Raw genomic sequence first — 25,667 nt, 5'->3', positions numbered from 1 at the left:
TTGAACCTGGGTCCTTGGCAGTGAAGGCGTGGAGTTCCAGCCATTGGACCACTAGGGAATTCCCCCAAATTCTTTAATATGACTTGTGAGCTAATTTACCTTTCTAGCTCCATTTTCTTGCCACTTCCTCTACCCCAAAACATTTTGTTCCAGGCAAAATGAAAAATTTTCACTTCCCAAGACAAGTCATCCTCCACATTGATTAATCCCCTGCAACTCCAACCTTGTCCCTAGCCTCCTCTTCCAGGTCTTCCTTTACCTGATATGTTCCACTTAGCTTTCCATAACAACTACTTTACTTTCAACTTACATAGCTTTCTTTGAGGAAGGCTTTCTCAAGCTTCCTGGACCAAATTAGGTGTCCCTGCTATGTGTTACCTGAGCATACTAAATCTCCCTTAGTATAACCCTTCTCATACTTCGTTATAGTTGCAAAGTCTTATCTGTCAGGATGGTGGTGGCGGTGGTTAAGTCGCTGAGACACGTCTGACTCTTTGTGACCCCGCGGACTGTAGCCCACCAGGCTCCTCTGTCAGCGGAATTTCCCAGGCAAGACTGGAGCGGGCTGCCATTTCTCCATGAGACCTTCCTGGCTCAGGGATCTAACTCACGCCTCCTGCACTGGCAGGTGGATCCTTTACTGCTGAGCCACCAGGGAAGGCCCATGGTCGGGATATCAATTACAAACTATTTTATATCAGCAAACAGTCTAAAAATATTTTATACAAACTATGATATAGCTGTGTAACAAAATGCTATACAACTATTTAATATTCAGTTCAGTTCAGTTCAGTCACTCGGTCAATGTCCGACTCTTTGCGACCCCATGAATCGCAGCACGCCAGGCCTCCCTGTCCATCACCAACTCCCAGAGTTCACTCACACTCACGTCCATCGAGTCGGTGATGCTATCCAGCCATCTCATCCTCTGTCGTCCCCTTCTCCTCCTGCCCCCAATCCCTCCCAGCATCAGAGTCTTTACCAATGAGTCAACTCATCGCATGAGGTGGCCAAAGTACTGGAGTTTCAGCTTCAGCATCATTCCTTACAAAGAACACCCAGGGCTGATCTCCTTTAGAACGGTCTGGTTGGATCTCCTTGCAGTCCAAGGGACTCTCAAGAGTCTTCTTCAACACCACAGTTCAAAAGCATCAATTCTTCAGTGCTCAGCTTTCTTCACAGTCCAACTCTCACATCCATACATGACCACTGGAAAAACCATAGCCTTGACTAGATGGACCTTCGTTGGCAAAGTAATGTCTCTGCTTTTCAATATGCTATCTAGGTTGGTCATAACTTTTCTTCCAAGGAGTAAGCGTCTTTTAATTTCATGGCTGCAGTCACCATCTGCAGTGATTTTGGAGCTCCCCCCAAAATAAAGTCTGACACTGTTTCCACTGTTTCCCATCTATTTGCCAAGAAGTGATGGGACCAGATGCCATGATCTTAGTTTCCTGAATGTTGAGCTTTAAGACAACTTTTTCACTCTCCTCTTTCATCAAGAGGCTTGAAACCATAAATCCATAACAGAAAAATAGATGGAAAAGCACAATATTTGGATATTAAACATATTTCTATTTAAGCAGTACATGTCAAAGAGAAATTTTAAAATTACTGTAAACTACATGTATTTTACAAGGCTTCCCAGGTGGCATAGCGGTAAAAAAAAATCCACCTACTAATGCAGGAGACCAAGAGAGGAAGGTTCAATCCCTAGGTCAAGAAGATTCCCTGGAGTAGGAAATGGCAACCCACTCCAGTATTCTTGCCTGGAAAATTCTATGGACAGAGGAGCTGGGCGGGCTACAGTTCACAGGGTTGCAAAGAATCAGACACGCTGAGCGAGTGAGCACGCACACCTTGTGGCAACTCCCTCGGGTTCTCTTGGACCTGGAGCTGATAGTGTTATTTGTCCCTTAGAAGTTTGATTTCCATTCATTATTTTTGTTCTGCCTCATTGTATGTTTGCCCTAGGGCTTTCTCTAACTTTGTGAGCAGTGCTTTAAAAGGTATACTTATTGTAGTTTATTCAGGAACTAGCTGTATATTAAAACAGGAGAAGGGTGTCATCTTGGTAGGAGTGGCAGGGAGACAAGTATTTTTCTATCAGACCTGAGTGAATTCACTATTCACTCAAACATTCATTTATTCACTTACTCAAACATTCATTTATTTACAACATATTTGCTAAGCACCTACTGAGTGTCTGGCTCTACACTAGAGGTTTCTTTTCTTTTCTGACTGTGCTGAAGAGCAGCATGTGGGATCTGCGTTCCCAGACCAGGGATCGAACCTGCAACCCCTGCAGTGGAAACATGAAGTCCTAACTATTGTACCTCCAGGGAAGTCCTATACTAGAGGTTTCAATTAGAGCTGAAAGTAAAGCTTCTGAGCTTAACAATTTATGGGAATTGCTATATATCTTTTCAGTAGTTAAAACTATTAAGAAGTTTCTTAAGACACATGTTCTGAGTGCCACAGAAGTGCCAATATTTATACTGTCTAAATTTTAAATTTTTACTATTTTTTATCAATTTTTCCAGCTACATTTTTTATGGAGTAGTAACTGGAAACAGTGTCAGACTTTATTTTTTGGGCTCCAAAATCACTGCAGATGGTGACTGCAGCCATGAAATTAAAAGACCCTTACTCCTTGGAAGAAAAGTTATGACCAACCTAGATAGCACATTGAAAAGCAGAGACATTACTTTGCCAGTGAAGGTCCATCTAGTTAAGGCTATGGTTTTTCCAGTGGTTATGTATGGATGTGAGAGTTGGACTGTGAAGAAAGCTGAGCGCTGAAGAATTGATGCTTTTGAACTGCAGTGTTGAAGAAGACTCTTGAGAGTCCCTTGGACGGCAAGGAAATCCAACCAGACCATTCTAAAGGAGATCAGCCCTGGGTGTTCTTTGCAAGGAATGATGCTAAAGCTGAAACTTCAGTACTTTGGCCACCTCATGCAAAGAGTTGACTCATTGGAAAAGACTCTGATGCTGGGAGGGATTGGGGGCAGGAGGAAAAGGGGACAACAGAGGATGATATGGCTGAATGGCATCACCGACTCGACGGACGTGAGTTTGAGTGAACTCCGGGAGTTGGTGATGGACAGGGAGGCCTGGTGTGCTGCAATTCATGGGGTCGCAAAGAGTCAGACATGACTGAGCGGCTGAACTGAACTGAACTGAGCATACATATGACAATATATGCCCATGACTTGAAGTTTAGGGTATATAAGATCATTTTAGTAAGAATCTTAATAATAATCAAAACCCTTCTAGAAAAAAACATGACAGCTCTTAACTACTATCAGCTTGTTAATGATTAAGATGCCTATAAAGTACTTGGATCTTCTTTAAAGAAAATCAGCTGATAAATACAAAACAGCAACCGCATTCTAGTTTGCATTTTGTGCCAATCGTGTTAAGAGTTAGAAAAGCAGATCCCAGAGGATCATATTTCATGGGCAATCCATTCATTCAAGAAGATTTACTGGTGCACCAAGCATGTTCCAGAACAAGAAATAATCCCTGCCCTTGAAAATTCCACACTCTAGTATGAAAGGCAAGCAAGAAAATAATCAGAATATAGTGATACATATATATATGTATATGTATATATACACACACATACACACACATACATATATATCACCATGTATAGATGTGGGGCTTCCCAGATGGTGCTAGTGGTAAAGAACCCACCTACCAAAGCAGGAGATGTAAGAGATACTAGTTCAGTCCCTGGGTTGGGAAGATGCCCTGGAGGAGGGCACGGCAACCCACTCCAGTATTCTTGCCTAGAGGAGCCTGGCAGGCTATGGTCCATAGGGTCACAAAGAGTCAGACACAGTTGAAGCCACTTAGCACGTACACACATATGTATGTGTGTGTATATATATATATATATACACATATATATATATGTGTATATATATGCAGTTTTGTAGTTGAGTTTACTTCAGTGGGGACACAGAGGAAATGCAGTGGTAAGCTGACATTGCTGTAAACTCAGGGGTGGTTAGCCCACAGAAAAACGACACCTTTGCTCTTCTTACCTCTTCTGTTGTTCTTCCTGATACTGTTGCTTTATTTTAGCTTCATTTTCTATTGCTTCTTTTATCCTTTCCTCTAATTGCTTCTCCAAAATACAAGTGTCTGTTAGATTGACTTTTTGAGCATGTTCTAATTTCTGCTGCAGATCCAAAATCTTAAATGGAAAGAGTTTACAAATAAAGCTTTAAGGGTGACTTATTTTCCAATTAGGGAAATACCATATAGATAGCAAACAGTAGTACTAACATAAAAATCTCATCTGAAGAGTGTGACTAGATTTATTTTAAAATTAAATTACTTACTTGTTGCAATACGCAATACGTTCACATAATTTAGTGTGTGTGGGTAAACTAAGCTACAAAATCTCCTCTCCGTTCTTATACTATCTTCTTTCCAGTTTTCCTCCACCAAACAGGTAATCACTGGTATTAGTTTCTTGTTCACCCTTCTAGAAATTAATTTATGTTTATATAAATAAATACTGGGGCTTCCCAGGTGACTCAGTGGTAAAGAATCTACCTGCAATGCAGGAGACACAGGAGACCTGGGTTCGATCCCTGGGTCGGGAAGATCCCCTGGAGGAGGAAATGGTAACCCACTCCAGTATTTTTGCCTGGAAAATCCCATGGACAGAAGAACCAAGAGGGCTACTACAGTCCATGGCACTGCAGAGAGTCGGACATGACTGAAGTGACTGAGCATGCACCTTGCGTCCTGACACACGTGTGCGGTAGAATTTCCCTAGCTTTTATGCCTAGTAGTAGAAGTGATGGTTGGTTGTATGGTATGTATACATCTTTAACTTAACTAGATACTAATGCCAAATTGCTTTCTGAAGTGTCTATACTAGTTTACTCTTCCAACTGCAGCCAGAATATGTGATCCTGTTGCACAAAATCCAGTACCAATATTTATATTGTCTAAATTTTAAAATTTTACTAATCTTTATCAATTTTGCCAGTTACTTTTTTAATGGATTAATAACATACATATGGCAATATGCCCACAACTTGCACATACTCAGAAGTGTTTTACTTACATAACCACCACTTCCGGACCAAGATAAAGAATACTTCCAGCACTATAGATGATTCCCTCATGTCCCCCTCATAAGGATATCCACTATTCTATCACCATAGCTTAGTTTTGTCTATTCTTAAACCTCATATAAATGAAATTACATAGTATGAACTCCTTTGTGCTGGCTTCTTTACCTCAACATTGAGTTTTTGAGTTTAAGATAGATTGCTATCATCTAATTTTGATGTTTGCTTTACATTTATGTGGTTTGATGAAATGATTTATTTTTTACATAAGATTTGACTCTCAGACAAACCTACCAATAAAATGTGCACGTGTTACATACTACTGCCACCTGGTGTTAGGCAGGCTAAAACGCAGGGGCAACATTTCAAAAGGGTTCATTTCTTAAACCTATCCCTCCAAAAATTACAAACTAAAAATCAATTAAACAGACAATCCAAGGGACAGGAGACTAAGTCCTTTAAAATTTGAAAGTATACAATGAAAGTCATTTAATCTCAGATTTACTGGAACCGTAGGAACAGGTGACATCAAAAGAAGAAAGCATAGGAGAGTGAAAAACCCCTAGAATTTTATCGTTTGCACTGTGTCTATTTCTTAAAATCCTCAGGGAAACAGAATTTCAGTAGTAGTATCCAGGGCATGATATTTATTAAGTGTGAGGATAATTACCTTGTCCTCTGCATCAGCAACTTTAGATTTCTCCTGAGCCAGCATTTCCTGTAGGTTGTTCTGTGATTTAATGCTCTGAGCCTGTTTAAGTACTTCCAGCTCCAGTTCCCTGATTTTCTGCTGACAGTGCTTCCACTCAGCCGTGAGTGAACAGCACATCTTTGAGCTGTCTAACAACTTTTCCTGGGCCTGCTTGAGTTCAATTTTGATCTAGAGGTGGGTAATAAAGACAAGGACAAAAATAAGCATGGGATGAATGTGGATGTGAGCCAGAATAAGCAGCTTTCAAAGAAATATAGTCTCTCCCAAGAGCTGACAAATAGCAATGTCATGTGGCTGGTTACCTCTCTGGAGCTGCTGGCAGCTTGACAAAGGAATTTTCCTAAGAGTTTCTATACATGCGTGGTCTAAATAGTTTCCATCCTTTTTTTCCCCCCAGTCTACTCCAAGCTGGCTTTCAATCCTACTACTTCATGAAGCTATTTTTGCCAAGGGCACTACTGCCTCTCCCATTGCCAGAATTTAAGTCCAGTGGGCAACTGACCTGTTAGTAGCAGTTCCTTCCTTCTTCTCAGAAAGGTCTCCTCTCTTAGTCTGTGATACCCACCTCTCCTGGTTTTCATTTACCACTGCTGTTGCTTCTTGGCTTCTTCTTAGACTATTCTAGTGAACTCAGCTTCTAAATATTAGTGGACTGTTCTAGGCCTTCCTTGAAAGTGACGCATTCTCTCTCTAGATTCATTCTCAGGATCTAAAAATACCACATTTACGCCAATATACGCCAAAGTGGAACACCTGGATTCTGCCCATATCTCCAAAACTATCCTCTTAGTCTTCCTGATTTTAGTAAAGGATGCCGCCACCCAAACTTTTGCTCGGGCTACTGACCCGAGAGCCGTCCTTGAGCCCTCCTTTCCCGCCGTCGTAAGTCTGTTCAGCACGTGCCGTCACTCTACTCCTAGATACATCTCGTGTCCCTTTCCGTCACTTGTGTCAGCACCTCTGCTAGACCATCGTTACCTCCAGCCTGGACCATAGCAATAGCACTGGTTGCACCACTTCCATTTTCAGTCCCTTCTCATCTGCTATCCACACTGCAGCCAGTGTTCTTTTAAAAACATAAACTGAACTGTACTTTCTGAGCGGTATATGCATGTGTGCCCTTTGCTTCAGGATGTCTGACTCTCTGCAACCCCATGGACGGTAGCCTGCCAGGCTCCTCTGTCCATGGGATTCTCCAGGCAGGAATACTGGAGTGGGTTGCCACTCCCTTCTCCAGGGAATCTTCCTGACCCAGGGATCGAACCCATGTCTCCTGCACTGCAGGCAGATTCTTTATTTCTCAGCCACTGGGGAAGCCTTCTGAGTGGTACATTTCACAATAAAATGGTTTAAAAGCAACACATTTGCATTCTGGTTCCTTAGCCAGTCTTATAAGTATGCCTAATATTAGCCAGAGGCCCAGAGTTCAAACATCTCTGAGTGGATTTTTAAAAGTTCTAAGTTTGCAAAGCTGAGCTTTCAAAGTGCCCCAAACTGAAGAAAGGGAAAGACAGAAATAGGCCTGGTACTAAATTCCGACTCTGCAATTTGTCAGCTTTGCCACCTTGAACAATTTTCTCATCTATAAAATGCTGACCCTTCAGGACTGGGAGGTTTATAATAGATAAAGTGGACAAACTGACACTATAAGGTAGCTGGCTATTGCATATAACTCTGCTTAAGTGCCTGACCTAAGGCATCAGCCCAAAGACTGAAGTCTCATCAATGAAATGGCCAAAATTTTACCCTACCATGAAGGAGATTCAAAACAACAAAAAATACCTTCTGCTTTTATCAAGTTATCATTTACCCATCCCTGAAGGACTTGTTCATTAATCAACAAATACTGATATTTACAGAGTGCCAACCATATTTAAGATGTTATGATCTGTTGTTTTGGTCATTGTACCTTGACAAAGATGTAGTCAGAGCGGACAATTAAAATGATCTAACAGAGGTGTTTGAAGGGAAAGGAAAAAGGTTGTCTTGAAATGTGAGAAAGGTTTGAAATTTAATTTAAAACTGCGAAGGCTTGAGAGAATATGATATTTAATATTCAAAAAACTGTGAATGAAGAGGATAGGGAAGAAGTATATCCAAAAAATCCTGGAATTCTAGACCTCTCTAGAAGGGCTTTCCTAGAAGTTTGAGATAAATGACTATTTGTTTTCTTCTATATCTCCCCTACTAGACTGTGAGCTCCTAAAAAGTAGGGACCTTTCTTAATCCATTTTTATGTCACCTTTTAAATAAGGCCATTGATCCTGCCATACCAGGGTGGCAAGCTTTTCGTATAAAGGACCAGACAGTAAATATTTTAGCCTCTGTGGGCCACATGGTCTCTTGTCAGAACTACTCATATCCGCTGTTGTAGTGAAAAGGCAGCCATCAATAATATGTGAAAGGACAGGTGTGGCTGTGTGCCAATAAAACTTTATTTACAGAAATAAAAGGCAAGTCAAATCCTGCCTATGGATTTTACCTATAGGCCAAAGTTTGCTGACCCCTGCACCAGGGGATAAGAATTGTGTCCATTTTGCCTATCATTAAATCCTCAGTATTGACGAGATGGCCTGTCTTGTGTTAAGACTGATGCTCAATAAACATTTGTTGAATGTTGAACTCCAGAATCTTAAATAGGGGCTTACAGAAACTAGGTCCCTAATATATGTTTACAGAATTGAACCATAATTAAAAGGAAATACCATTTTACATGGTGTTTGAGTCTGAACATTTTGTAGTTCATAACATTTAGATGAATCTGTGGGTGGCAGTTCTATACAGATTATTGAGTTTGGGGGATGTTCCTCTAACTTTTTGATATACTCACGTCAAGAAGAACAATTTTGCTTTCTCATGGGTTGTACCTTGGAGCAGTTGATATTTGGTTCAACCAGTAATAATGAATGTACCTAGGGACTTCCCTGAAGGTCCAGTGGTTAAGACTTTGCCTTCCAATGCAGGGAGTACAGGTTCCATCTCTGATCAAGGAGCTAAGATCCTACATGCTTGGGGCCAAAAAAACCAAAACATAAAATAGAAGCAGTACTGTAACAAATTCCATAAAGACATTTTAAATGGTCCACATAAAAATAATCTTTTAAAAAATGAATGCACCTACTAGGAATAAATATGTCCAGACAGAGAACCAGGGAAGTGCTACCAGAGATTTGGTTCAGGTCATCGAAACTATTAAGTGCTCAATGTCCTAGGTAATGATTTCAAAAACCTTAAACGTTTTTCACATTTACAGCACATACAACCTTTCAGCAGCAGAGACACAACGGAAGTGTGCACCTACTTGGTAAAGAGAAGCTGAAGGATGGAGCCACCAGATCGGTGACGCCGTCTACCCATCTGGGGGCTCAACCATGAATTACCAAGTTGCAGAAGTTAGATTCCTGCATTCCTGCGGTCAGTTGAGCAGTTGAGACCCTTAAATGAAGGCTACCCCCACTGGAATTACCTTAATGCTTTCTTCCTGAAGTAAGCTATTATGTTGCTTCAAGTCCAGGTTCTTTCCTCGCTCATATCGAAGCTCTTTTTCTGCTGAGCTGCATAGAGTCTGGAGCCGGTGCAAATTCTGGTGAAGCTGTTGTACCTCCTCTTGCTGCTGGTATTTCAGTTTTTCTCCAGATGATGGATACTAAAAGAAACGTTTTACCAGGGAAACATGGACAATTTGAAAGAATGTTGGTAAAACGTGGGTTCCAGCCATCAGAATGTTATTAGTCACACTTAAATGTTTTTGGAGTTAGCTTTACTATAACCAATTACTCTTTTTACATGTATGGCTAGTTTTACATGTTCATATAATTAACTCATACTAGGGTGAAAATATTGAAGAAGTTATGTGATCAAAAGCAATTAAGCATAGAAAAGTAACGTTCTTATTTTTCACATTAATGAAGGGGAACAGAAGTGTGGACGGTTTTAGAGCAAAACATGCCTTAAACAGGGAGTACAGGGCTTCCCTGGTGGCTCAGAAGTAAAGAATCTGCCTGCCACTGCAGGAGACACAGGTTCGACCTCTGATTTGAGAGGATCCCACATGCCTGGAGCACATAAGCCTGTGCACCAGAGCTATTGAGCCTGTGCTCTAGAGCCCAGGAGCCACAACTACTGAAGCCCACACACCCTACAGCCCATGTTCCTCAACAAGAGAAGCCACTGCAATGAGCAACCCGCACACCACAACTAGAGTGTATCCCCAACTTGCCGCAACTAGAGAAAAAGCCCTCACAGCAACGAAGACCCACCGCAGTCAAAAATAAACAAGTAAATAAAATTTAAAATACAGGGAGTTCAAACCATCAATATATGGAGGAGTGTGACTGTGTGTGGAAGCTGTGTGTGTGCATGTGCCCATGTGTGCATGTGTGTAGTGTCTGTCGGTAAAGGGGAAGAGGACATTTAGCAAGAGATAGATACTAAATTCCTAGACTTCCTCATCACTTTCCTTTTACTCTGTGATTCTCCTTCAGTTACTTTTGAACAACACACTTTCCTGCCGGGCCTCTCTAGCACAATAAAACTCATGACCAAAGGAGGAATTATTTAGATTTTCTGAAAGGTAGGCACATATAGGCGTGCTGAGTAGATAAAGAAGTCAACCTTATTCAGCTCAATAGATAAGATACTATCTGTTTCCTGAGTCCTGGTCCAGTGTGCTTCCAGGTCAAGACTTTCTGAAAAGGTCACATCATTATTCTAGTTTATCTTGCTATAACAGAATTGCCACAGTGAATTCCCCAAGTCCTGTTAGCCTTTTGGTTCTGGTCTTGGGTTAGTCAAAAAGTCAGTCTGGATCCAACTTGTTTGTCTTAGAGCTACAAGTGTCTAAGATCCCTAGTTAGCTTGCTCTGGATAAATGCACTGTTATCTAAACATGTTCAAGTGATATTTATTCATTGTTATAGAAGAATAACTGATGGACATTCTAATTTTATCCAGTAGTTTAGAAGATTTGGTTTAATGTAAATGTATCCCCATGACTCAGATCTGTTCTAGGGGAGCTATTACATTAAAGTTTTGGAGAAGCAAGCCTAAGGGTCAATTCCAGATAAATTCACCGCAATAATCTAAGAGAGGGGTTTCCTTGGTGGCTCAGATGGTAAAGAATCTGCCTGTAATGCAGGATACCCAGGTTTGAACCTTGGGTCAGGAAGATCTCCTGGAAAAGGGAATGGCTAACCACTCCAGTTGGAGAAGGCAATGGCACCCCACTACAGTACTCTTGCCTGGAAAATCCCATGGGAGGAGGAGCCTGGTAGGCTGCAGTCCATGGGTCGCTAAGACTTGGACATGACTGAGCGACTTCACTTTCACTTTTCACTTTCATGCATTGGAGAAGGAAATGGCAACCCACTCCAGTGTTCTTGCCTGGAGAATCCCAGGGATGGGGGAGCCTGGTGGGCTGCCATCTATGGGGTTGCACAGAGTCAGACACAACTGAAGCGACTTAGCAGCAGCAGCAACCACTCCAGTATTCTTTTTTTTTTTCCGCTCCAATATTCTTGCCTGAAAAATTCCATGGACAGAGGAGCCTGACAGGCTACAGTCCATGGGATCAAAGTCAGACATGACTGAGTGACTAACTTTCATTTTCAGTCTAAGACAGACACCTTGGGAAGGCTTTTGGGAGCTAGCTTGCCAGCCTTCCTTAGAAAATTAGCTTGACATGAGAACTATGTGCTTTCTGTGAGTCTGTCAGCAAGAGGAAGCAGATGACAAAACAGTTAAAAGGTCAGGCTGTAACGGAGACAGACCCAGGTTTCACCACAAAGTGTCACACCAGGCCAATTATTTAACCTCTCTAAAGCCTCAGTTTCTTCATCTATAAAGTGGCAACAATAATATTCCTGCCTCACTGTATTCCTTAATATACACAGAGTATTAAGTGCAGTGCCTAGGGCATAGTGAAAAATGTGAAACTACAAACTAAATCTATAAAATTAAGACAATTAACAGTGGTTCAAATGTGTTTCAAGAATAGTGGAAAAGTAATATCTAGAACTCAGCTATTGCAACCTCACCTGGAATACTGTTGAACGACAGAAATTAAGCCCTAAAGGTCATCAGGAACCACAAATGATGTCACAAAAGACATATGAGCAATACAGCTCACATACTTACTCATAATAGGAACTCTCACAATTTTTTTTTTACTATGTATTTGCCATTTATAAGCATTCTTTAAAGTTTCGGTCTTTACAGCTACCTAAATTTGCACGTTATGAGATTAATAAGATGCAGCACACATGGAAAGTAGCAAAGTACCAGCACCATAATCTTGCAACATCAGTGAAGTCTAAAGACTACACACACACACCGACACACACAAGGACTAAAAAGTAGAATGATCTATAGCTATCAGACGATCAAAGAGCTATATACACAGAAAGAGGGTCTGAAACTATCACTGCACAGTGCACTGTAGACAAAAATCCAACTAAAATGTATTTTCTGGGACTTTACCAGTATCAGTGGGTAAGACTCCATGCTCCCAATACAGGGGGCCCGGGTTCGATCCCTGGTTAGGGAACTAAGATTCCACATATTGCAACTAGAGAGGCTGCATGCTGCAATGAAAATGAGTGCAGGCAAACACAAAAAAATAATAAAAATGAAATACATTTTAAAAAATGCATTTTCTTCCTTGCTTGCTTAAAGGAGTAAATAAAATATTATGTGTGTGAATGTTATGGGAAATGCAAATTTTAAAACACAAATATGTTATTTTTTTTCCCATGAGGCCCGTGTCTACCTCGTTTACTGCTGCGTGTACCTTAACACAGGCCCTGGCACATCACAGATACTCAGTTAATACTGGTTGAATAAATGAATAAGAATAACTTATACTTCTTTTAATAATCCAGATTCACTGTTATGGAAGAAAATTACTGTTTCTGTGGCTATGCGGTATATAGATTTGTTCATTCACAAAAAGGCTATTTTCCCAGATTTCTCATAGAATTTTTATATATTTAATAGTTTTTTCACACACACACCCACCAAGTATTGAGAAAAGATTTTTCAAGTAATGGGAAAGGGTAAATTAGAGAAAATTAATAAATTAACCTTCATGGCAAATAGATGGGGAAACAATGGAAACAGTGACAGACTTTATTTTTTAGGGGGCCACAAAATCACTGCAGATGATGACTGCAGCCATGAGATTAAAAGACACTTGCTCCTTGGAAGAAAAGCTATGACAAACCTAGAAAGCATATTAAAAAGCAGAGATGTTACTTTACCAACAAAGGCGCGTCTAGTTAAAGCTATGGTTTATCCAGTAGTCATGTATGGATGTGAGAATTGGACCATAAAGAAGGCTGAGTGCCGAAGGATTGATGCTTTTGAACTGTGGTGTTGGAGAACTCTTGAGAGTCCCTTGGACTGCAAGGAGATCCAACCAGTCCATCCTAAAGGAAATCAGTCCTGAATATTCACTGGAAGGACTGATGCTGAAGCTGAAACTCCAATACTTTGGTCACTTGATGCGAAAAACTGACTCGTTGGAAAAGACCCTGATGCTGGGAAAGACTGAAGGTGGGAGAAGGGGGCAACAGAGGATGGGATGGTTGGATGGCCTCACCTACTCAATGGACATGAGTTTGAGCAAGCTCTGGGAGTTGGTGATGGACAGGGAAGCCTGGTGTGCTCCAGTCCATGGGGTCGCAAAGAGTCAGACACAACTGAAAGTGAAAGTGAAGTCGCTCAGTCGTGTCTGACTCTTAGCGACCCCGGGGACTGTGGCCCACCAGGCTTCTCCATCCATGGGATTTTCCAGGCAAGAGTGCTGGAGTGGGGTGCCATTGCCTTGACACAACTGAACTGAATTGAATAAATTAGCCAACGTGTTAGTTCTCATACTCTAGATTTTATTATTCTAAAAGTTCACTGATCATTTTAAGCTCATAAGTCAACTTTAATCATCGTTTGTGACCACAGTGTTCAGCCTCCGCTCAAGCCTCCTACACTGGCCCACTGACTGATAAAAGGATGGTCTGGGTATGAAAATTCAACCTCTTTTTGACTATGTGATGTCATACTTCCGTTTGGTCTTTTGAACAAATCCAGAGACTTCCTTCTCATTCAAATGTATCTGAATCTCCTTTTCAGGTATACATTTTCCTTGTTTACTATGACTTGACTATTTCTCACTCTATAGCCAAACCTCTTTTCAAGTATATTTTTGACTTCTTTTATTAATACTCTTCCTTGTTTTCTTGGACTTCTCTGGTGGCTCAGACAGTAAAGTGTCTGCCTAATGCAGGAGACCCGGGTTCAATCCCTGGGGCAGGAAGATCTCTTGGAAAAGGAAATGGCAACCCACTCCAGTATTCTTGCCTGGGAAATCACATGGATGGAGAAGTCTGGCAGGCTACAGTCCATGGGGTCGCAAAGAATCGGACACGACTGAGCGACTTCAGTTTCCTACTTTCACTTTCTTTCTTTCTTGGTTTCTAAATGTATATTGAATCACTCCTCAAAAGTATATTATCAGTTTTTTGAAGTTGCTTTACTTATGAGTTCGTTTACTTATGAGATTCTCCCTCTGTGGATCTCAAAATAATTCCCACAAAGGTGTGTGTAGGGAAATCTTAATTTGTACAAGAGGGAATCAGTAGAACTGAGGTAAAAGAATTGAGGTATAGTCACTCCTTTTATGTCTCCTGCAAGAAGACTGCTAATAAATAGCAATTGTTTATTGTTCAGTTGCTCAGTCATGTCCGACTCTTTGCAACCCCATGGGCTGCAGCACACCAGGCTTCCCTGTCCTTCACTATCTCCCAGAGTCTGCTCAAATTCATGTCCACGGAGTCAGTGATGCCATCCAACCATCGCATCCTCTGTCGCCCCCTTCTCCTCCTGCCCTCAATCTTTTCCAGCATAAGGTCTTTTCCAACGAGTTGGCTCTTCACATTGGCAGCCAATTATTGGAACTTCAGCGTCAGCACCAGTCTTTCCAATGAATATTCAGGGTTGGTTTCCTTTAGGATTGACTGGTTTTGTCTCCTTGCTGTTCAAGGGACTCTCAAGAGTCTTCTCTAGCACCAAAGTTCGAAAGGATCAATTCTTTGGCACTCAGCCTTCTTTACAGTCCAACTCTCACATCCACGTATGACTACTGGAAAAAACCATAGCTTTGACTATATGGACCTTTGTTGGCAAAGTGATGTCTCTTCTTTTTTAATACACTGTCTAGGTTTGTCATAGCTTTTCTTCCAAGGAGCAAGCATCTTTTGATTTCAGGGCTGCAGTCATCATCCACAGTGAATTTGGAGCCTGAGAAAATAGTCTGTGACTGTTTTCACTGTTTCCCCATCTATTTGCCATGAAGTAATGGGACTGGATGCCATGATCTTAGTTTTTTGAATGCTGAGTTTTAAGCCAGCTTTTTCACTCTCCTCTTTAAGTAGCTACAGCCACATTTTAAAGAATTCCAAGTCTGTGGCCTTTTCCCCACCAAAACAATGTATTTTGTATATCAAGCGAGGTACCAGGAACACAAAATGTGGCACAAATCCTGCTGTCCCCTATTCCACCTGCCCAGTGCCGACAATGACAATCAATCAGCATTCTTTCCTGCTGAGAATTCCTGAGCCTAAGAACCCTTTATAATAAAATGCATGAACGAATGGGCTCAGCTGAGATTTTGATGGCTATTTATTAACATTCGGGGTATGGTTATGATACTGCTCAACAGATATTTGCTGTGATATTAAAAATTAAACCTCTATCTACAGCTGATCAGAGGAAATGGAGCCAGTCAGGCCTCATGTTTATCATACCTACCTGGGCACTACTGTCTTCTGTGGTATCCTCAGAGCTCTGAGACTGAAGGAGGCTCTGATTCATAAGGCTCAGCTCTTCTCTGAGCCTCGTAACTCCCTCAGGCTGCAGGGTCAACTGCTGTTCTTCACCTCTCGTTTCTTGCTTCTGCTGTGAGTCCTCCTCCTTCCGTCCCTCTCTTGGAAAAGTGCCCTCCTTTACTGCCTTCTCTGGAATTTCCTTCTGCTTATTTTCTCCTAGTTCGGGACTTAGCATAAATATAATAATAAAAAAACCTATCAAAATGCTCCTTATAGTAGCAGAATATGGAGGAAAAATATGTACCAGTGAAGAAAGTGCTGCAAGCAAGATTTTTGACCTGAATTCTACAGCGGAGCAGTTGTCTTATGCTTGGAAATAAACTTTAAAAACAAATCAGTCGTGTCTTTTTTACTCAAATGCAGGGAAATGACCCATCATAGGTTTTTGTCTACTGCTGCTGCTGCTGCTAAGTTGCTTCAGTTGTGTCTGACTCTGTGCGACCCCCTAGACGGCAGCACACCAGGCTCCCCCGTCCCTGGGATTCTCCAGGCAAGAACACTGGACTGGGTTGCCACTTCCTTCTCCAATGAATGAAAGCGAAAAGTGAAAGTGAAGTCGCTCAGTTGTGTCCGACTCTTAGCGACCCATGGACTGCAGCCCACCAGGCTCCTCCATCCATGGGATTTTCCAGGCAAGAGTACTGGAGTGGGGTGCCATTGCCTTCTCCAGGTTTTTGTCTACAGGTGTAGACAAATAAGCAGTTTAGTGAATTTTTTACTTTTTCAACTTTTAGTATGGCATTGGGCAGATATAACTTATAAAGATTTTTTTTTTTAATCACTCATAAGCACCAAGCACTTTGGCAGGCATTAGGGTTACAACAGGACAAAATCCTGTCCCTAAGGAGCTTACAATTTAGTGAGAAATAAGGATAAGTTAACAAGTGATTATATTAAGCTAGTAATAAGTAATTGGAGGCCAGATGGATGAGTTGGCACAAGCTAGGCAAATGTAAAAGTAGGGATGTGTGCATACTTGCCTGTGTGTATGTACATGTTGAAGATGGGGGATGTTGGAAGACTTCATAAATAAGACAGGTAAAAGCCCAGAGGCAAAAGAGAGAGTGTGCCTTAGGAAGATTATTTGGAATCTGTGTGTCAGAAAAGTCAGTTGAGAGATTGCTGTGATCTGCCTACTAACCAAGAGTGACTAGAATAGGATGGCGGGGATGAAAAGGCAGAATGGATCCTAGAGAGATATTCAGAAGACAGTATTGATAAAATCAGTCATTTATTGGGTGTGGCAGGTGAGGGAGAAAAGGGAACAATGAGTGACACCTGGATTTCTGACGGAAACAAATGAGCAAGTGGATGGTAGCCCAAGAAGACAGAACGCAGGTATACACTGGAGAGATGCCTGGGGTGAAGATACAGATACAGAGGAATGTGAGCAGAAAGCTTGGGATTAATGAGCCAAGGAGAAGGGGGAAAGTAAGAGGAAGAGGATCAATCTGGTCAGAAGCCTAAAGACTTGTGCGGAACAAGCAGAGGAAAGGGGCCTGAAGAGCAAGCTCAGAAGCCCGAGCAGGGGGAGGAAAACCAAAGGCTGTGAGCCACGGAAGCCAAGGGAGGGAACATACCTTCCATGGTTAGACAGTGTGAATGAAAAGTGAACACAAACAAGTCCATTTTGTTTTTTTTCCATGAATCTTAAATTTGTTTCCGGTACCTTGGGGTCTAGCACAAGATGCTTCACAAGTTATAGTTGGTGCTCAGATTCTCTAAGAAGGCAATTTGGCAGTACGTCAAGAGCCATAAAAATGTTCAGATCTTTTGACTGAATAATAGCATACCAGTGAATTTACTGGTGTAAAACAGTTGGCAAGAAGAAAAAAGCTGAATATATAATAACGCTCATAACCACAGCATTTAAAACAGTGATTAAGTGGAGACACAGAAATGGCTAAGACGATTAAAGATAAACCAACTTGAAAATGGTGTGTAGACTATTCATCAACATTAAATACTTAATAAACTTGTGGAACAATGAATAATATATATGTATTGTGTGTAAACATCATACACATGGTAAAGGTATATATAGAAAAAAACTGGAAAAGAACACAGGAAAAATTGTATCTATTGAGTTTTTTTCCCTTTTAAAATTCCTTTAATATTGTATGAAGAAGAATTTAATATTTTACCTTGAACTCAGCAATTTTTTTAAAGGTAATATACTCATATTAAAAAGCAGAAACATTACTTTGTCAATAAAGGTCCGTCTAGTCAAGGCTATGGTTTTTCCAGTAGTCATGTATGGATGTGAGAGTTGGACTGTGAAGCTGAGAGCCAAAGAATTGATGCTTTTGAACTGTGGTGTTGGAGAAGACTCTTGAGAGTGCCTTGGACTGCAAAGAGATCCAATCAGTCCATTCTAAAGGAGATCAGTCCTGGGTATACTTTGGAAGGAATGATGCTGAAACTGAAACTCCAGTACTTTGGCCACCTCATGCAAAGAGTTGACTCATTGGAAAAGACTCTGATGCTAGGAGGGATTGGGGGCAGGAGGAGAAGGGGACGACAGAGGATGAGATGGCTTGATGGCATCACGGACTTGATGGATGTGAGTCTGAGTGAACTCTGGGAGTTGGTGATGGACAGGGAGGCCTGGTGTGCTGCAATTCATGGGGTCGCAAAGAGTCGGACACGACTGAGCGACTGAACTGAACTAAATATATTCAAATGATAAAAAACATGAGATAAAGAGTAGAACGTTTTAAAAATAAATTTCTGATAAAATAATGATTCCTTCCATCCTCCGTAAACTCTTCTCCTTTTCCTACTCTCAAAGGAAGCTGAAGACTGGGAAAATGCAAACATACCTAGTATTTTTTTTAAATGGAAAAACTGACTTCTGCATTCAGGAAGATAAAGTAGACATACTTTTCCCTATTTTTCCCAACAAGTACAACTAAAAACTCTGGACATTATATATAAAACAAATATAAGAAGACTCTGAAAAGTAGGAAGAAGTGAAATCAGCTAGGGAACTCAGGACTTGAAGAATGACATGTCTATGAGTTTCCTGGGTTTTATTGTAGCCGTGTATATTCGAGACTTGGAGCTGAAGAAGCTGGCAACCCAGACAACACCAAGAAGCGTAGATGAAAGGCTTTTTACTCTGTACAGAGGACTAGGAAATGGACAACCAAGCAAGAAAGAAAACCTTTGGACATTATCCACTTTTCCCCAGCCAAATGTCATAGAAAAAAACTCTGGTTCTACCTCACTCATGTCAGCAAAGGTCAAGATGGGAGCCCAAATTTCCACCTTCACCTGGTATAAAAAGGTACCTCAACTCCTCTGCTGGGGATAGTGTCAGAGGCCAGTGGGAAGCAGGGGTTTTCATCCCTTCCAGGTAGTACTAGACATAGGGAATATGGACTTCTACCCCTACCTGGAAGTAAGGAGGTACCTTTTTCTCTATTGGGATAGTTTCAGAGGAGGCCTAGTAGAGGGTTAGGACTTTCACCACTGCCCTGCTCATGATATCATGGGGGCGAAGCAGAGAGCATTAACAAGACATCCCTGCCATCACAGTCAGTGAAGTACAAGTAGAGGCCTAGTGAGGAGTAGTAACTCCTACCATTACCAGCAGCAATGAGGAGTCCTTCTTTCCTTGGGTGTTCATAGAGGCTGAGTGGGAAACCTAGACTTCTACTTTAACCTGGGGCAGTAATGAGACAATATACTCCTCCATGTCACCTGCCCCAGAGTGGCATCAGAAGAAGCCAGCTAAACAGAAGGTTAAATAAAACAAGATGTAGAGTTTTATAACATAATATCCAAAATATTCAGATTTCATTCTAAAATTATTCATCATACCAAGAACCAGAAGTCTCAACTTGAATGAGAAAAGGCAACAATAGATGACAAAACAAGATGTCAGGATTATTTAAAAATATTTTAAATCAGACCTCATAAAATAATTCAAAGAGCAATTATGAAAGATTGAAACAAATGAAAAGGTAGAAAGTCTGAAAAGAACTAGAAAGTCTCAGTAAAGAAATAGAAGATATAGGAAAAAACAATGGAAATTTAAAATTGAAAAATACAATAACCAAAAATTAAAAACTCACTGGATAGAATCTATAGCAGAATGGAGGGGGCAGAGAAAAGAATCAGTGAGCTTGAAAACAGAACAATACAAATTACCCAATCTGAAAAACAGAGAGAAAACAGACTGGTGGGGGGCGGGCGGGGAAGGAAAAAAAAAGTTCCTCTAGGAACTGTGAGATTATAGCAAAAGATTGAATGCTTTTGTTATTGGATCTTGAAAAGAGAGGAGAATAGGTAGGGCTGAAAAAGTACGTAAAGAAATAATGGCTACAAACTTCCCCAGACATAAGCATACAGATTCAAAAGCTGAGTGAGCTCCAAACAAGATAAACCTAAAGAAATCCATACCAAAATGCATCAAAGTCAAATTTCTGAAAAACAAGGACAATCAAAACTTGAAAGAACAGGAGAGAAACACTACTTTGTCAATAGGGAAAAACAATTCAAAGGACAGCAGGCTTCTCATCAGAAATCAGAGAGATCAAGAAGGAATTTGCATAACATTTTTCAAATGCTGAAAGAGAAAAGTGCTGATCCAGAATTCTATACCCAGTGAAAATATTCTTCAGGAATGAAGAGGAAATCAAGATGTTCTCAGATGAAGAAAAAGCAAAAGAATCTGCCACTAGCAGAAGTACTATAAAAAATGACTAAAGGAAACCTCTATATTCATAGGAAATGATTAAAGAAGGCACACTGGAACATCAGGAAGGAAGGAAGTACAGAAAGAGTAAAAATCTGGAAAAATACATTTTCCTTCTCCTTTTGAGGGGCTTCTCTGGTGGCTCAGATGCTCAAGAATCTGCCTACAGTGCAGGAGACCTGGGTTCGATTCCTGGGTTGGGAAGAGCCCCTGGAGAAGGGCATGGCAACCCACTCCAGTATTCTTGCCTGGAGAATTCCATGGACAGAGGAGCTTGGCGGGCTACAGTCCATGAGGTCATAGAGAGTCGGACATGACTGAGCAAATTTCACTTTCATTTTTTCCACTTTTGAGTTTCCTAAATTCTGTATAATGGATGAAACAAAAGTTATAGCACTGTCTGCTGTGGTTCTAAATGTGTGTAGAGAAAAATTTTAAGACAATTATAAATAGGGGAAGGTAAAGGGACATAAAGGGAGGTAAAGTTTCTAAATTTCATTCAAATTGGTCAAACTGTGTGTGTGTATGTATGTGTGTGTAAAACACAGTACCCAGAGTAGCCAATGTAAAGCCATGAAAACAAGTACACTCAAGAAGACTATAAAAATCAAGGTGGAATTATTAAAAAGTGTTCAAATAACTCATAGGAAGGCAGAAAACAGAAAATCGATACAAACAACAGAGAGAACAAATAGAGAACCGAAAATGAAAAAATAGCAAACTTAAGCTCTAACAGATCAGTAATTACATTACATGTAAACAGCCTAACCATGCCAATTAAAACAGACTGGCAGAGTGGATTAAAAAATAAGACCTAACTATATGCTGTTTACAAAAACTCATCTCAAATATAGTAATAAAAGCAGGTTGAAGGCAAAAGGATGAAAAAGATATATCATGCAAATGTTAATAGGAAGAAAACAAGAGAATCTATATTAACATCAGATAAAATGGATTTCAGAAAAAAGAAAATTAAAAGAAAGAGAGGACATTATTTACTGATAAAAGGGTTAGTCCACAAAGAAGACATAGCAATCCTAAAATGTGTATGCACCAAACAGCAAAGCTACAAAAGTAAAAACCGAATAACTAAAAGGAGAAATAGACAGACCACAATTACAGGTGGAGATTTTAACAACCCTTTTGCAAAAATTGACAGAACAACTAGATAGAAAATCAGCTATATCAGTTGACACTGAAAAAGCATTTGATAAAATGTAACAATTTATGAAAACTGTATATTGTCACCCTGCTTATTTAACTTATATGGAGAGTACATCATGAGAAACGCTGGACTGGAAGAAACACAAGCTGGAATCAAGATTGCCAGGAGAAATATCAATAACCTCAGATATGCAGATGACACCACCCTTATGGCAGAAAGGGAAGAGGAACTAAAAAGCCTCTTGATGAAAGTAAAAGAAGAGAGTGAAAAAGTTGGCTTAAAGCTCAATATTCAGAAAACGAAGATCATGGCATCCAGTCCAATCACTCCATGGGAAATAGATGGGGAAACAGTGGAAACAGTGTCAGACTTTATTTTGGGGGGCTCCAAAATCACTGCAGATGGTGACTGCAGCCATGAAATTAAAAGACGCTTATTCCTTGGAAGAAAAGTTATGACCAACCTAGATAGCATATTCAAAAGCAGAGACATTACTTTGCCGACTAAGGTCCATCTAGTCAAGGATATGGTTTTTCCAGTAGTCATGTATGGATGTGAGAGTTGGACTGGGAAGAAGGCTGAGCGCCGAAGAATTGATGATTTTGAACTGAGGTGTTGGAGAAGACTCTTGAGAGTCCCTTGGACTGCAAGGAGATCCAACCAGTCCATTCTGAAGGAGATCAACCCTGGGATTTCTTTGGAAGGAATGATGCTAAAGCTGAAACTCCAGTACTCTGGCCACCTCATGCGAAGAGTTGACTCACTGGAAAAGACTCTGATGCTGGGAGGGATTGGGGGCAGGAGAAGAAGGGGACGACAGAGGATTAGATGGCTGGATGGCATCAGTGACTCGATGCACGCGAGTCTGAGTGAACTCTGGGAGTTGGTGATGGACAGGGAGGCCTGGCGTGCTGCGATTCATGGGGTCGCAAAGAGTCGGAGATGACTGAGCGACTGAACTGAACAACTTATAAAATTGTTTATAAAATTTATTTATAAATTATTTATAAATTGTTTATAAAATTTATTTATAAACTCTTAAAGAAACAGAATAGTAACTTCTTTAATTTGACCAAAATCCAACAGTTAACATTATACTAATGGTGAAAATCAAATGCCTTCCTGATAAGATTGGAAACAAAATAGAGATATTTATATTCACTACTTTTATTCAACATACTGCTGAAAGTCCTAGCTAATATAAGTTAGCTAAAAAGGAAATAAAAGGCATACAGATTAGAAAAGATGAAATAATCAGAAATGTCATGATTTTCAGATAACGTAATTGTCTATGTAGGAAATTCCAAGGAATCTTTAAAAAAGAACAAAAACCTAGAACAAATAAGCAAGTTCAGCAAGGTCCCAGAATGCAACATAAATAATTGTTATTTCTGTATATTAGCAATGAACACATAAACACTGAAATTTCAAGTACCATTTACAATTGGTCAGAAAAGTAAAATACTTAGGTATATATACACAAAACATGTATGAGTCTTGTCTGATGAAAACTATAATATACTGATAAAAAAATAAAAGAATATACCTAAATCTAAACATAAATGTAGGACATACTGTGTCCACTGATTGGAGGATTCTTCTTAGGAGAGATGACAATTTTCTCTAAACTGATATGCAGATTTAAAACAATCTGTATCAAAATTCCAGCAAGATTTTTTACACTTACAGATAAGATTATCCCAGCATTACATGAAAAGGCAAAGGAATTAGATAGTTAAAGGATTCTGAAAAAGTTTGTTCTATAGCTATAGTAATCAAAATTGTGTGATATTAGTGGAGGAATAGACACACAGATCAATGGAATAGAATTAGAGAAACCAGAAACAGAAGCTCACAATCATGCCTAACTCCTTTTTGTCAAAGATGTGAAAGCAATTCAATGGAAGACAGTATTTTTAAGAAATGATGCTAAAGCAATTGAATATCTATGGGCAAAAAAAGAGAATCCCATCTAAGTCTCACACCTTATACAGAAATTAATTCAAAATAGATCATGAGCTTAAACACAAACTATAAAACATGGCAGAAAATATTCAAGATTTAAGGTGAGGCAAAGAATTCTTAGATTTAACACCAAAAGTATGATCTGTAAAAGGAAAATTTGATACCTCATCAAAATTATATTTTTTTTACTCTGAGAAAACCTTGTTAAGAGGATGAAAAGACAGGGCATAGACTGGGGAAAATATCTGCAAGTCACATAACCAACAAAGAAACTAGAATCTAGAATTTAAAAAGAACTCTCAAAATTTAACATTAACAAAACAAATCCAGTTAGAAAATAGGCAAAACATATCAAAGGAGACTTCACTAAAGAGGATACACAGATATACACAAAAAGATGTTACACATTAGGAAAATGCAAATTAAAACTACAATGGGTTATTACTACACACCTATTAGAATGGCTACAATTTAAAAGTGATAACACCAAATGCTAGTGAGGATACAGAGAAACTGGGCCACTTATACATACCTAGTGGGAATATAAAATGATACAGTCATTCTGGAAAAAGCTTGGAAAAGGCGGCAGCAGTGGCCGGCACACCACGTCCCAGGTCAGGGACAGTGGCCTAGAGTGCCAGGCTGCGACGGCGTAGGAACGGCCGAGAGGAGCTACCCCGCGTCCAAGGTCAGGGGAGACAGCTGGGAGGAGATACCCCGCACCTGAGGCCAGGGACGGCGGCCGGGAGAGCCACCCCACGTCCGAAGTCAGGGGCGGCGGCTGGGAGGAACAACCACACGTCCAGGGAGTGGTGGCTGCCCGGCGCAGGAGGGCCTAGAGGACCCATCCCACGTTGAAGGTCAGGAAGGGTATTGGGAGGAGATACCCCTCATTCAAGGTAAGGATCAGTGGCTGCGCTTTGCTGGAGCAGCTGTGAAGAGATACCCCAATGCCCAAGGTAAGAGAAACCCAAGTAAGATGGTAGGTGTTGCAAGAAGGCATCAGAGGGCAGACACACTGAAACCATACTCACAGAAAACTAGTCAGTCTAATCACAATAGGACCACAGCCTTGTCTAACTCAATGAAACTAAGCCAAGCCTGCAGGGCAACCCAAGACGGGCGGGTCACGGTGGAGAGATCTGACAGAATGTGGTCCACTGGAGAAGGGAATGGCAAACCACTTCAGTACTCTTGCCTTGAGAACCCCATGAACAGTATGAAAAGGCAAAATGATAGGATACTGAAAGAGGTACTCCCCAGGTCATTAGGTGCCCAATATGCTACTGGAGATCAGTGGAGAAATAACTCCAGAAAGAATGAGGGGATGGAGCCAAAGCAAAAACAATACCCAGTTGTGGATGTGACTGGTGATAGAAGCAAGGTCCGATGCTGTAAAGAGCAATATTGCATAGGAACCTGGAATGTTAGGTCTATGAATCAAGGCAAATTGGAAGTGGTCGAACAGGAGATGGCAAGAGTGAATGCCGACATTCTAGGAATCAGTGAACTAAAATGGACTGGAATGGGTGAATTTAACTCAGATGACCATTATATCTACTACTGCAGGCAGGAATCCCTCAGAAGAAATGGAGTAGCCATCATGGTCAACAAGAGTCCGAAATGCAGTACTTGGATGCAATCTCAAAAATGACAGAATGATCTCTGTTCGTTTCCAAGGCAAACCATTCAATATCACGGTAATCCAAGTCTATGCCCCAACCAGTAACGCTGAAGAAGCTAAAGTTGAACAGTTCTATGAAGACCTACAAGACCTCTTAGAACTAACACCCAAAAAAGACGTCTTTTTCATTATAGGGGACTGGAATGCAAAAGTAGGAAGTCAAGAAACACGTGGAGTAACAGCAAATTTGGCCTTGGAATATGGAATGAAGCAGGGCAAAGACTAATAGAGTTTTGCCAAGAAAATGCACTGGTTATAGCAAACACCCTCTTCCAACAACACAAGAGAAGACTCTACACATGGACATCACCAGATGGTCAACACCCAAATCAGACTGATTATATTCTTTGCAGCCAAAGATGGAGAAGCTCTACACAGTCAACAAAAACAAGACAGGGATCTGACTGTGGCTCAGATCATGAACTACTTATTACCAAATTCAGACTTAAATTGAAGAAAGTA

The 25,667-nt window shown here is 40.6% G+C and overlaps 1 protein-coding gene across 7 annotated transcripts in view; it reads right to left on the bottom strand.

Moving 5' to 3' along the window:
• Positions 1–25,667, bottom strand: part of CCDC30 (coiled-coil domain containing 30) — a 135,917-nt gene that overhangs the window by 30,598 nt on the left and 79,652 nt on the right. For 4 of the 7 annotated variants that reach the window (XM_069588228.1, XM_069588241.1, XM_069588249.1 and 1 more), the window contains 3 exons: positions 9,278–9,457; positions 5,770–5,979; positions 4,056–4,207 (listed from right to left, as the gene is read on the bottom strand). In XM_069588228.1, the coding sequence (XP_069444329.1) occupies positions 4,056–4,207; positions 5,770–5,979; positions 9,278–9,457 (542 nt within the window). Of the gene's footprint in view, positions 1–4,055; positions 4,208–5,769; positions 5,980–9,277; positions 9,458–15,612; positions 15,857–25,667 lie in introns of all 7 variants that reach the window. The other 3 variants (XM_069588198.1, XM_069588208.1, XM_069588217.1) reach the window with 1 other exon arrangement.

The sequence above is a fragment of the Ovis canadensis genome, chromosome 1 (genome assembly GCF_042477335.2).
Source record: "Ovis canadensis isolate MfBH-ARS-UI-01 breed Bighorn chromosome 1, ARS-UI_OviCan_v2, whole genome shotgun sequence".
Taxonomy (NCBI): domain Eukaryota; kingdom Metazoa; phylum Chordata; class Mammalia; order Artiodactyla; family Bovidae; genus Ovis; species Ovis canadensis.
The sequence above is the reverse complement of the archived record's forward strand: the minus strand, read 5'-3'. Positions and strand labels throughout refer to the sequence as shown.